This window comes from Nerophis ophidion, linkage group LG01 (assembly GCF_033978795.1).
Source record: "Nerophis ophidion isolate RoL-2023_Sa linkage group LG01, RoL_Noph_v1.0, whole genome shotgun sequence".
Classification (NCBI taxonomy): Eukaryota; Metazoa; Chordata; class Actinopteri; order Syngnathiformes; family Syngnathidae; genus Nerophis; species Nerophis ophidion.
Window position 1 is genome coordinate 91432357 of NC_084611.1, and position 13765 is coordinate 91446121.

The window sequence follows — 13765 nt, forward strand, 5'->3', positions numbered from 1 at the left end:
TCAACACTCATTAGTCTCCTACTGGTCAACACTCATAGTCTCCTACTGGTCAACACTCATAGTCTCCTACTGGTCAACACTCAATAGTCTCCTACTAGTCAACACTCATTAGTCTCCTACTAATCAACACTCATTAGTCTCCTACTAATCAACACTCATTAGTCTCCTACTAATCAACACTCATTAGTCTCCAACTAATCAACACTCATTAGTCTCCTACTGGTCAACACTCATAGTCTCCTACTGGTCAACACTCAATAGTCTCCTACTGGTCAACACTCATAGTCTCCTACTAATCAACACTCATTAGTCTCCTACTAATCAACACTCATTAGTCTCCTACTAATCAACACTCATTAGTCTCCTACTGGTCAACACTCATTGTCTCCTACTAGTCAACACTCAATAGTCTCCTACTAATCAACACTCATTAGTCTCCTACTGGTCAACATTCATAGTCTCCTACTAGTCAACACTCAATAGTCTCCTACTAGTCAACACTCATTAGTCTCCTACTAATCAACACTCATTAGTCTCCAACTAATCAACACTCATTAGTCTCCTACTGGTCAACACTCATAGTCTCCTACTGGTCAACACTCATTAGTCTCCTACTGGTCAACACTCATAGTCTCCTACTAGTCAACACTCAATAGTCTCCTACTAATCAACACTCATTAGTCTCCAACTAATCAACACTCATTAGTCTCCTACTGGTCAACACTCATAGTCTCCTACTAGTCAACACTCAATAGTCTCCTACTAATCAACACTCATTAGTCTCCAACTAATCAACACTCATTAGTCTCCTACTGGTCAACACTCATAGTCTCCTACTAGTCAACACTCAATAGTCTCCTACTAATCAACACTCATTAGTCTCCAACTAATCAACACTCATTAGTCTCCTACTGGTCAACACTCATAGTGTCCTACTAGTCAACACTCAATAGTCTCCTACTAGTCAACACTCATTAGTCTCCTACTAATCAACACTCATTAGTCTCCAACTAGTCAACACTCATTAGTCTCCTACTAGTCAACACTCAATAGTCTCCTACTAATCAACACTCATTAGTCTCCTACTGGTCAACACTCATAGTCTCCTACTAGTCAACACTCAATAGTCTCCTACTAATCAACACTCATTAGTCTCCAACTAATCAACACTCATAGTCTCCTACTGGTCAACACTCATAGTCTCCTACTGGTCAACACTCAATAGTCTCCTACTAATCAACACTCATTAGTCTCCTACTAATCAACACTCATTAGTCTCCAACTAATCAACACTCATTAGTCTCCTACTGGTCAACACTCATAGTCTCCTACTAGTCAACACTCATTAGTCTCCAACTAATCAACACTCATTAGTCTCCTACTGGTCAACACTCATAGTCTCCTACTGGTCAACACTCATAGTCTCCTACTGGTCAACACTCAATAGTGTCCTACTAGTCAACACTCATTAGTCTCCTACTAATCAACACTCATTAGTCTCCTACTAATCAACACTCATTAGTCTCCTACTAATCAACACTCATTAGTCTCCAACTAATCAACACTCATTAGTCTCCTACTGGTCAACACTCATAGTCTCCTACTGGTCAACACTCAATAGTCTCCTACTAGTCAACACTCATAGTCTCCTACTAATCAACACTCATTAGTCTCCTACTAATCAACACTCATTAGTCTCCTACTAATCAACACTCATTAGTCTCCTACTGGTCAACACTCATTGTCTCCTACTAGTCAACACTCAATAGTCTCCTACTAATCAACACTCATTAGTCTCCTACTGGTCAACATTCATAGTCTCCTACTAGTCAACACTCAATAGTCTCCTACTAGTCAACACTCATTAGTCTCCTACTAATCAACACTCATTAGTCTCCAACTAATCAACACTCATTAGTCTCCTACTGGTCAACACTCATAGTCTCCTACTGGTCAACACTCATTAGTCTCCAACTAATCAACACTCATTAGTCTCCAACTAATCAACACTCATTAGTCTCCTACTGGTCAACACTCATAGTCTCCTACTGGTCAACACTCAATAGTCTCCTACTAGTCAACACTCATTAGTCTCCAACTAATCAACACTCATAGTCTCCAACTAATCAACACTCATTAGTCTCCAACTAATCAACACTCATTAGTCTCCTACTGGTCAACACTCATAGTCTCCTACTAGTCAACACTCAATAGTCTCCTACTAGTCAACACTCATTAGTCTCCTAGTCGGGGCGGCATGGCGTAGTGGGTAGAGCGGCCGGCCAGAAACATGAGGGTTGCAGGTTTGCTTCCCACCTAATGACATCCAAAAAAACGCTGCCGTTGTGTCCTTGGGCAGGACACTTCACCCTTTGCCCCCGGTGCCGCTCACACTGGTGAATGAATGATGAATGAATGATAGGTGATGGTCGGAGGGGGCGTAGGTGCAAACTGGCAGCCACGCTTCCGTCAGTCTACCCCAGGGCAGCTGTGGCTACAGATGTAGCTTACCACCACCAGGTGTGAATGAATGATGGGTTCCCACTTCTCTGTGAGCGCTTTGAGTGTTTAGAAAAGCGCAATATAAATCTAAGTTATTATTGTTATTATTATAATAGTCTCCTAGTAGTAAAAAGTAGTCTCATCCATCCATCCATCCATCCATCCATTTCCTACCGATTGTCCTTTTTGGGGTCTGTGCTTAATTTATTACAGCATTTGGGAAGCCTGTAGTTGATTTGTATTATTTAAATGTTATATTTTTATCAACATGCCTTTTAAAACTAGGCTGCTACTTTACTAATGATTAATGTAACTATAGCTGAAAAAATAGTATAGTGTTATGATGCACTTACATTATTATTACATTATATCAATTATCAAAGACAGAAACTCTTCATTTAACATAATGTTTGTTCTGCGTCAACACAGCTCAGTCAACACAGAAAAAGGTCAAGTGAAATAACTTGGTTTTTAACTGTAAGTCAATATTGCTTGTCTTTCTCTCAGACAGGGCTTTGCTGTCTGTAACACACACGCACGCACACACAAAGTGAGCTAACGTTATTCTAATGGATAATTAGCCTTCACCACAAGGACTGCGAGCGAGCTGAGCTGCCGCTTGTTTCTAGAACGTCAAAGGGCTCATAGTGATGTTACTAGTAGTTGACTGGGAGGTTTTTATTATCATTTGGGGGAGCGTAAGCTGCCTTACCTGCTAAAAACAACTTTCTGCTCGCTCCACGTTACATGCGCTCTCAGTACGCACTGCTGATTGGTTGTTACCGCTTTGCGTCTATCATGAAAAGCACATTTGATTAAAAAAACTTTATTATCGTCTTACCTTTACTTATAAATGAAGTCCATGCGCAGCTCCTTCAGATCAAAAGCATCGATAACTTGTTTATAGAAGTCTTCCTTATCTTTTTTCGGTTTTAAAAGTCTCTCTGTCTCAAAGGAGATCTTCCTTTATTACCTCCTGCTTCGATTGAAAGTCCAGTTTAGAAAACTGTTTTATTTTAGATATGTAATCCTCCATGTTAAAAGTGCAAGCGAGAGGCAAAAATAAAGGATCGCTGCTCACTCTTGCTGCTTGTTGTCACTTCTTCCGCAGCCGAGTAGTCGCAAGAAAGATCACTAGCGCCCTCTACCACCAGGAGGCGGGAGTCATTTAATGACTCATATTTGACACACGCAGCTACGGTATATTAATAAAACATAGCTGCTTACTGTTCTTTTTAGCATATTCAATAGCTTGGACCTTAAATCCTACTGAATAGCTCTTAATCTTCTACCCTTTATGAGATTTCAAATGATTGAAATCAGCCTCCTCCATTTTGAAAATGATGACAGGTGAAGTGTCACTCGTGACGTGACGAGTTTGACCCTGCGGAAATTGTAGGCGTATGCTAATTATTTGGCGAAACGAGGTCTAGACATGCGCTAATAAAAATAATATTTTGCGAAACATGAGGTGGCGACTTGTCCAGGGTGTACCCCGCCTTCTGCCCGATTGTAGCTGAGATAGGCGCCAGCGCCCCCCGCGACCCCGAAAGGGAATAAGCGGTAGAAAATGGATGGATGGAAGTTTGACCCGGCGGGCTTCACGGTGGAAGAGGGGTTAGTGCATCTGCCTCACAATACGAAGGTCCTGCAGTCCTGGGTTCAATTCCAGGCTCGGGATCTTTCTGTGTGGAGTTTGCATGTTCTCCCCGTGAATGCGTGGGTTCCCTCCGGGTACTCCGGCTTCCTCCCATTTCCAAAGACATGCACCTGGGGATAGGTTGATTGGCAACACTAAATGGTCCCTAGTGTGTGAATGTGAGTGTGAATGTTGTCTGTCTGTGTTGGCCCTGCGATGAGGTGGCAACTTATCCAGGGTGTACACCGCCTTCCGCCCGATTGTAGCTGAGGCAGGCGCCAGCGACCCCAAAAGTGAATAAGCGGTAGAAAATGGATGGATGGATGGAGTTTGACCCGGCGTTAATCCAGAGCCGGCGGAAAAGTGTGAATGTGGAAGTAGTGTCAAAGCACTTTGAGTACCTTGAAGGTAGAAAAAAAAAAAAAGCACTATACAAGTAATGCTAAGCATGCGCTAATTATTTTGCGAAATGAGTTTGACCCGGCAGTAATTCTAGGCGGGTGCATACTATATACCCGGCGGCAATTCAAGGAAATACGGTACTGACAGAGGCAGACGCAGAACTGAGCAGAGCAGCTTGTTAAGACTTTTTTTAGGCGGTGGCTCTTTGTTGTGAAGGCGGTCGCCTTAAAAACAAAGCGCAGCGGGAAACCCTGCACTCTGTCGCGGCAGGTCCACGGTGCAGCTCCTGAACCCAACCAAACCGTACAGGAGGTCAGGAGCTTCTCCAGTCTCCATGCCAGTTTTAAACAAGTGTTATCAGCAGGGGTTGGCGCAGTCTTTCATGTGCTTTGAGAGATGTGTGTGGACCAGGGGACTCATGTATTAAGCTTGCATATGCACACGCCAACTTCACGCTTCACTTGCGCACATCCTTAAATGAGATGCACCGTTTTATAAGCCGCAGGATTCAAAGTGCAGGAAGAAAGTCTGTAAATTTACGATAGGTTTTTCCTCAGAATGGCGCCGCCCTATAACACTGTGTAACTTATTTGGATTGCTCCAAACAAAATGCTGACTCTCTCATCCCGCCCTCTACCTCCACCGCATGCAGATGTTCCAAATTAAGAGGATCTGCTGCATCGGCGCTGGCTACGTGGGAGGCCCCACATGCAGCGTGATCGCCCACATGTGTCCGGAGATCACCGTGACCGTGGTGGACGTCAACGAGTCCCGGATAAACGCCTGGAACTCGGACACGCTTCCCATATATGAGGTAACGCGTGTGCGATGTCTAAGACCTGGAGAGGTTAAGGGTGCGGCGCTAAGCACAGGTCGTGCTAAATAACCAGCTAGGTCAGGTTTAGTTGGATCCTGAACACGCTGGTTCAGTGGGAGGGAATGCCTGAGCGATTGCACTCCCAAGTTGTCAGACGGAACTCGACTGATTTAAAGGCTGCATGCACGCTGGTCACTGGGTGTGGTCGCCAACGTCCAAGCTGAGTCAACGTAGAGTTTTATGACCACAACAGTCCATGGCGAGGAGAAAATGAGTTCCAGATGCCTCCATTGTCGCAATTTCTCTGTCCCTCCACACGGTGTTGCTCAATTGTGACGAAGGGAGGAAGTGGAGTTCCATTCATCATCTTGTCTCGCCCACAGCCTGGCCTGAAGGAGGTGGTTGAATCATGCCGGGGGAGGAACCTCTTTTTCTCCACGGACATTGACTCAGCCATTCGGGATGCCGACCTTGTTTTTATCTCAGTGAGTTTTATACACACACACACACACACACAGACACACACAAAAGCTGGGCGATAAGCCTAAAAACTGCATCAACGATATACAGTACAGGCCAAAAGTTTAGACACACTTCATCCTCATTTAATGTGTTTAATTTATTTTCGTGACTATTTACATTGTAGACTGTCATATCAAAACTATGAATGAACACATGTGGAGTTATGTACTTAACAAAAAAACATGTTTTATATTCTAGTTTCTTCAAAATAGCCACCCTTTGCTCTGATCACTGCTTTGCACACTCTTGGCATTCTCTCGTCGAGCTTCAAAGAGGTAGACACCTGAAATGGTTTTCACTTCACAGGTGTGGTTGAAGCTCATGTAGAGAATGCCAAGAGTGTGCAAAGCAGTAATCAGAGCAAAAAGTGGCTATTTTGTAGTAACTAGAAAATAAAACGTGTTTTTTTGTTAAGTATATAACTCCACATGTGTTCATTCATAGATTTGATGTGGCAATTTACAGTGTAAATAGTCATGAAAATAAAGAAAACGCATTGAAGGAGAAGGTGTGTCCAAATGTTGGCCTGTACTGTAATTGTTTTATCTCGGTCTATCAATAAATAATAATATGTAACCTTCCCTTGAGTATAACCCACTATAGGCAAAAGGGAAATGTCAACACAAGCATAGAAAACAATCAATGTAAACACAATTCTAAAATCACATCAAACACTTAACCATAACCTCTTAAAATTGTGCCAAATAAGAAATGTAAATTGTAACCAAATAGTGTGAATTGTAAACATTTAAACATAGAGTAACCTGATAAGAACTACTCTGCATATATATATATATATATATATATATATATATATATATATATATATATATATGGCACCCACTTAAATTTCAGAACAAAAAATACTTTTCCATTTATTAGCCTCATGGGACTTTATATTGTGAAAGAGTTATTGCACAGAAAGATGTGTAAATGTTTATTTACATACCTTAATGGTTTCCAACACGGCAGTAAAACGGATGATCAAACAAAACACAAGTCATCGTCATGGACCCACTAGCTGTGGAAGCTAGCTCTCCAATCAGCTCAACAGACTCAATAACTCCACAGTAACGTTTCGGTGAATTTGTGAAACTGAAACAATACAAACACAAATACTAACACAGACACTCGGAAACGTGTTAGCAATTGCTAACAACCCCAGCGTGATTACATTACGATAGCACCTACAAATATGCACGAAAACATTCCTACAGACATCACACATGCTACGGTTTAGTGAGGAAGAATTGTTTTAGTTATATTGTAAAACTCACAAACGTTGTATTGAGTGATGAATGAAGAATCCATACTAGTAGAAACGCTATTGACAGCTAGAAGATGTGACGGCCATTCCACTTCTGCTTGAAATCACTGAATGTAAGGGCACTGCAGCAAGTACAGTAAGCAAACTCGGCCAAAAGATGGCGCCATAGCTCAAACAAAAACACACTTATACAGTGTAGTTGCTTTTTTTTTTTTGTGGCCATCACCAAAGAAAAATTTATAAATTAGCCGCACGGTTTCATTAGCCGCAGGGTGTAAAGTGTGGGGGGAAAGTAGCAGCTTATTGTCCAGAGCAGGGGTCACCAACCTTTTTGAAACCAAGAGCTTCTTACTGATTAATGCAAAGGGCCACCAGTTTGATACACACTTAAATAAATTGCCAGAAATAGCCAATTTGCTCAATTTACCTTAAACTCTGTTATTATTAATAATTAATGATATTTATCTTTGTGGAAACACTGATCATCTTAATGATTTCTCACAATAAATATATATTTTTGATGACATGTTTTAAATAGGTTAAAATCCAATCTGCACTTTGTTAGAATATATAACAAATTGGACCAAGCTATATTTCTAACAAAGACAAATCATTATTTCTTCTAGATTTTCCAGAACAAAAATTTTAAAAGAAATTCAAAAGACTTTGGAATAAGATTCAAATTTGATTCTACAGATTTTCTTGATTTGCCAGAATAATTGTTTTTGATTTTAATCATAATAATCACAAATATTCATCATCGAAAAAAAAGAAGCTAAAATGACGAATTAGATTAAAATGTATTTATTATTCTTTACAATAAAAAAAAAATAATACTTGAACATTGATTTAAATTGTCGGGAAAGAAGAGGAAGGCATTAAAAAGGTAAAAAGGTATTATATGTGTTTAAAAATCCTAAAATCTTTTTTAAGGTTGTATTTTTTTCTCTAAAATTGTCTTTCTGAAAGTTATAAGAAGCAAAGTAAAAACATTTATTAATTTATTTAAACAAGTGAAGACCAAGTCTTTAAAATATTTTCTTGGATTTTCCAATTCTATTTGAGTTTTGTTTCTTTTAGAATTAAAAATGTCGAGCAGTTGATTGGCAACACTAAATTGGCCCTAGTGTGTGAATGTTGTCTGTCTTTCTGTGTTGGCCCTGCGATGAGGTGGCGACTTGTCCAGGGTGTACCCCGCCTTCCGCCCGATTGTAGCTGAGATAGGCGCCAGCGCCCCCCGTGACCCCAAAAGGGAATAAGCGGTAGAAAAATGGATGGATGGAGCAAAGCGAGACCAGCTTGCTAGTAAATAAATAACATTTGAAAACTAGAGGCAGCTCACTGGTAAGTGCTGCTATTTGAGCTATTTTTAGAACAGGCCAGCGGGCGACTCATCTGGTCCTTACGGGCGACCTAGTGCCCGCGGGAACCGTGTTGGTGACCCCTACAGTACAGATCGAACACATTTTTTTATTGTTATTGATTACGTGTCTATTGCGATTCATAATGATATTGTTGTATTGCTTAGCTCTACAACACACATGATTTTGGCCAGCAAAGTGAAAAGAAGGCTTTGTTTGCCGATGCAGGTCAACACCCCGACCAAGACCTACGGCATGGGGAAGGGCCGTGCTGCCGACCTCAAGTACATCGAGGCGTGCGCTCGCAGGATCGTGGAGGTGTCTGACGGCTACAAGATCGTCACCGAGAAGAGCACCGTCCCCGTGCGAGCCGCCGAGAGCATCCGGCGGATATTCGACGCAAACACCAAGCCGAGCCTCAACTTACACGTGCGTGCCAGCGTCAAGACGCTCATCTTCTGCGCTACCAGCTCCTGATCTGCCGCTCGCTGCAGGTGCTGTCCAACCCGGAGTTCCTGGCAGAGGGAACAGCCGTGAAGGACCTGAAGGAGCCCGACCGTGTCCTGATCGGCGGGGACGAGACGGCCGAAGGCCAAAGGGCAATCCGGGCACTTTGTGCCGTGTACGAGCGCTGGGTACCCAAGGCCAGAATCATCACCACCAACACCTGGTCCTCAGAGCTGTCCAAGCTGGTGTGTGATTGCCTGCTCGTCATAACAATATTACAACAGTCACACACAACGATTGATTTTGTTTGGAAATTCCATGCAGGCCGCCAACGCGTTCCTGGCGCAGCGAATCAGCAGCATCAACAGCATCAGCGCCCTGTGCGAGGCCACCGGGGCCGACGTGGAGGAGGTGGCCAAGGCCATCGGCATGGACCAGAGAATAGGGAGCAAGTTTCTCAAAGCCAGCGTGGGTAAGAACTGTGCCGCCTTTAACCAACCGTATCAACCCTAAAATCATTTGGGTTGTCCCGTTACCAAGATTTTAGTACTTTTCGGTACTTTTCTAAATAAAGGGGACCACAAAAAAGGTAACCGGCTTTATTTTAAAGGGGAACATTATCAGCAGACCTATGTAAGCGTCAATATATACCTTGATGGTGCAGAAAAAAGACCATATATTTTTTTATGCCGATTTACGAACTCTAAATCGGTGAATTTTGGCGAATTAAACGCCTTTCTGTTTATCGCTCTGTGGCGATGACGTCAGAATGTGACGTCGCCGAGGTAATACACCCACCATTTTCATTTTCAACACATTGTAAACATTGGGTCTCAGCTCTGTTATTTTCCGTTTTTTTGACTATTTTTTGGAACCTTGGAGACATCATGCCTCGTGGGTGTGTTGTCGGAGGGTGTAACAACACTAACAGGGAGGGATTCAAGTTGCACCACTGGCCCCAAGATGCCAAAGTGTCTGCCGCCAGACCTCCATTGAATGTGCCAAAGTGTCTCCACATTTTACCGGCGATGCTAAAGCAGACATGCTACAGAGATGTATGGATAACCTGCAGATGCATTTGCAATGATAAAGTCATCGAAATCACAAAGGTGAATTTTGTTGATGTTGACTTATGTGCTATTCAGACATATTTGGTTGCGGCGTGACTGCCAGCTAATCGATGCTAACATGCTATTTACCGGCGGTGCTAAAGCAGACATGGAACAGAGATGTATGGATAACCTGCAGATGCATTTGCAACTATATTACGTTTCCTTCCACTCACATTTAATGCGAAACAAACACTTACCAATCGAATTATTTAAGTTGCTCCATTATCACAAAATGCGAAAGTCCTGATCGTTTGGTCCGCACATTTTACCGGCGATGCTAACGCAGCTATTTGGCCATGCTATGGCTATGAATAGCGTCAATAGTTATTCGCTCAATAGCTTCATTTTCTTCTTCAATACTTTCATACTCCAACCATCAGTTTCAATACATGTGTAATCTGTTGAATCGCTTAAACCGCTGAAATCCGAGTCTGAATCCGAGCTAATGTCGCTATATCTTGCTGTGGTATTCCCATTGTTTGTTTACTTTGGCAGCACTGTGTGACGTCACAGGGAAATGGATAGTGGTTTCGAAGATAGCGAAAATAAGGCACTTTAAAGCTTTATTTTGGGATATTCCGGGACCGGTAAAATTTTGAAAAAAACGTCAAAAATTATAACAAGCCACTGGGAACTGATTTTTATTGGTTTTAATTAACCCTTTTGAAATTGTGATAATGTTCCCCTTTAAAAAAAAATCTTAGGGTAAATGAAACATGTTTATTATTGTAATTTAGTCCTTAAATAAAATAGTGAACATACTAGACAACTTTTCTTTTAGTATTAAGTAAACAAACAAAGGCTTCTAATTAGTCTGCTGATGCATGCAGTAACATTTTGTGTCATTTAACAACCAATTATTTTGTACACATTATGAGGGACAAACTGTAAAAAAATATTATTAATCCACCTTTTCATTTACTGTTAATATCTGCTTACTTTCTCTTCTAACATGTTCTATCTACACTTCTGTTAAAATGTAATAATCATTTACTCTTCTCTTCTTTGATACTTTACCTTAGTTTTGGATGATACCACACATTTAAGTATCTATCTGATACCAAGTAGTTACAGGATCATACATTGGTCATATTCAAAGTCCTCATGTGTCCAGGGATGTATTTACTGACTTTATAAACATAATGTAAATTTTCAAAAGACGGAAAAAATGTACTGATACAAAAAAATATCAATGGTAAATGGGTTTTACTTGTATAGCGCTTTTCTACCCCTTTTTAAGGAGCCCAAAGCGCTTTGACAGTAGTTCCACATTCGCCCATTCACACACTGATGGCGGGAGCTGCCATGCAAGGCGCTCACCAGGACCCATCAGGAGCAAGGGTGAAGTGTGTTGCCCAAGGACACAACGGACGTGACTAGGATGGTAGAAGGTGGGGATTGAACCAGTAACCCTCAAGGTTGCTAGCACAGCCACTTTACCAACTTTGCCACAATGTAATAATAGTAGTATCGACGAGATACAATTTTGTACTTGGTATCATTACAGTGGATGTCAGGTGTGGATCCACCCATGGCATTTGTTTACATTCTGGCACGCTAGCATACCGTTAGCAGTGACGCCGGTGAGCTATTGTATCCTCCTACAGTGTGTAGTGAAGCATGTTTAGCTATTCCTCGTCCTCCAGTGATAACTTGCAAGAAACTCACTTTATTTGTCACCATGGAGGCGAGGATTAGTGATTTAGAACTAGCTAAAACACTACAGAGGGGCTACAATAGGGGGCAGGGTTGGGGAGGCAGGGGTGTATATTGTAGCCCGGACGAGTTTGGGCTGCATTGGATTCTGGGTATTTGTTCTGTTGTGTTTATGTTGTGTTACGGTGCGGATGTTCTCCCAAAACGTGTTTGTGAAGTGAAGTGAATTATATTTATATAGCGCTTTTTCTCTAGTGACTCAAAGCGCTTGACGTAGTGAAACCCAATATGTAAGTTACATTCAAACCAGTGTGGGTGGCACTGGGAGCAGGTGGGTAAAGTGTCTTGCCCAAGGACACAATGGCAATGACTAGGATGGCGGAAGCGGGAATCGAACCTGCAACCCTCAAGTTGCTGGCACGGCCGCTCTACCAACCGAGCTAAACCGCCCCATTTGTCATTTTTGTTTGGTGTGTGTTCACAGTGTGGCGCATATTTGTAACAGTGTTAAAGTTGTTTATACGGCCACCCTCAGTGTGACCCGTATGGCTGTTGATCAACTATGTCTTGCAGTTGCTTACTGCGTCTACATTAGTCGAATACAACGTGTGGCTGGACTGGCACGCTGATTCTACAGATTGTAGAGGACGCTAAAGGCAGCGCCTACACGGTGCCCCCTTAATATTATTGTCTGGGCGAAATCCGGGAGAATGTTTACCCCTGGAGGGGCACTGTAAATTTGTAGTCTCCCGGAAAAATCGAGGGTGTACAAGTATGACGCTGTAAAGCGCCAATCATATAGAACTCGCAAGCCGCACCATCAATACATTTTCATATTAAGGTGGAGGCAACAAAATAACATCTCGTGTTTGAGACCCCTGTTTTATGGCGTATTCTTCCAGGGAATTTTGGTTGAACTCATTGTGTACAGCTTCACATGGTGTTATATACACTTTGTATCTCTTATGTCTCCAGGTTTTGGTGGAAGCTGTTTCCAGAAGGATGTGCTGAATCTGGTGTATCTGTGTGAGGCCCTCAACCTGCCCGAGGTGGCCTCCTACTGGCAGCAGGCAAGGATGATGATATTTTACTGTAGGGATGTGCTGATCGGTTCACCACCGATCAGAACCTGAGGATTTTTGTGAGGATTTTTGTGAAAGTGTGATTGTCACGCCTTCTGGCTGGCTTTTTAACATTTTCTTTAACTTGCAAAGTTGCGGTACTACTAAATGTGGGGAAAAAGAAATGAAAGGCAGTTAAACAATACTAATAATGATAATTAAACACCAAAATACATAATCCATATTGCGGGCCTCAATTTTAACTTTGTAAGGTCAAGGCAAGTGTTGCCTTAAAAGAGGCCTCATATTTTAGGGCCCCAAAGCAAGTTAGAGTTTAAACAGAAATATGTCGTATAGGAATTAACTATACACATTGAAACATTAACAAAATGCTGTGTCACATGAATGTTTTTTTAAAGTAGTATCTTTGTGACATGAAAAAAACACAAGTAATGGACAAAAAAACATGGCGTTTACTTATTGATATTAAAATAAAAAACAAAGAAGTTTGGCTATTGAAGATGAAATAGGAAATAAGCTGTGTTCTTCTCTTGGTTCATTACAACAGTTTGGCCAACAACAAAATAACCAGGAGTGGCACCTCTCACATCGAATACACAATCTTCACAGCCTGCATTCAATTCAATGAGATGACAAAACATTATAGCTAGTATTGATGTTATTTGAACACTGTCACAGTTAAATAAAGGAGGAGTAAACATCCCAGTAAATACTTTATAAACAAGTTGTGACGACGTTTACGACACATCACCTGCTGCATGTTTCCTCATGTCAGTCAAAGCAGCTGATGGATGCTGTATTGAGAAAATAAAAGCAACATCAAATAGTTTTCTCCTTTGCTGTAAACGTTTAGTGTGGGGACAAGTGTCTCCATTATTGTCCACACCTGTCTCCATCTAAACACAGCAGTGCGCTCTTAAACGCACGACAGGAATCGAGGGGAAAATGACGTTAAACC

General features: G+C 41.8%; 1 protein-coding gene across 2 annotated transcripts in view; it reads left to right on the forward strand.

The window, feature by feature from the left end:
* Positions 1 to 13765, forward strand: part of ugdh (UDP-glucose 6-dehydrogenase) — a 34352-nt gene that overhangs the window by 2656 nt on the left and 17931 nt on the right. For both annotated transcript variants that reach the window (XM_061916137.1, XM_061916146.1), the window contains exons 2-7: positions 5196 to 5357; positions 5744 to 5845; positions 8739 to 8939; positions 9005 to 9202; positions 9282 to 9429; positions 12701 to 12795. In XM_061916137.1, the coding sequence (XP_061772121.1) occupies positions 5196 to 5357; positions 5744 to 5845; positions 8739 to 8939; positions 9005 to 9202; positions 9282 to 9429; positions 12701 to 12795 (906 nt within the window). The remainder of the gene's footprint in view (positions 1 to 5195; positions 5358 to 5743; positions 5846 to 8738; positions 8940 to 9004; positions 9203 to 9281; positions 9430 to 12700; positions 12796 to 13765) is intronic.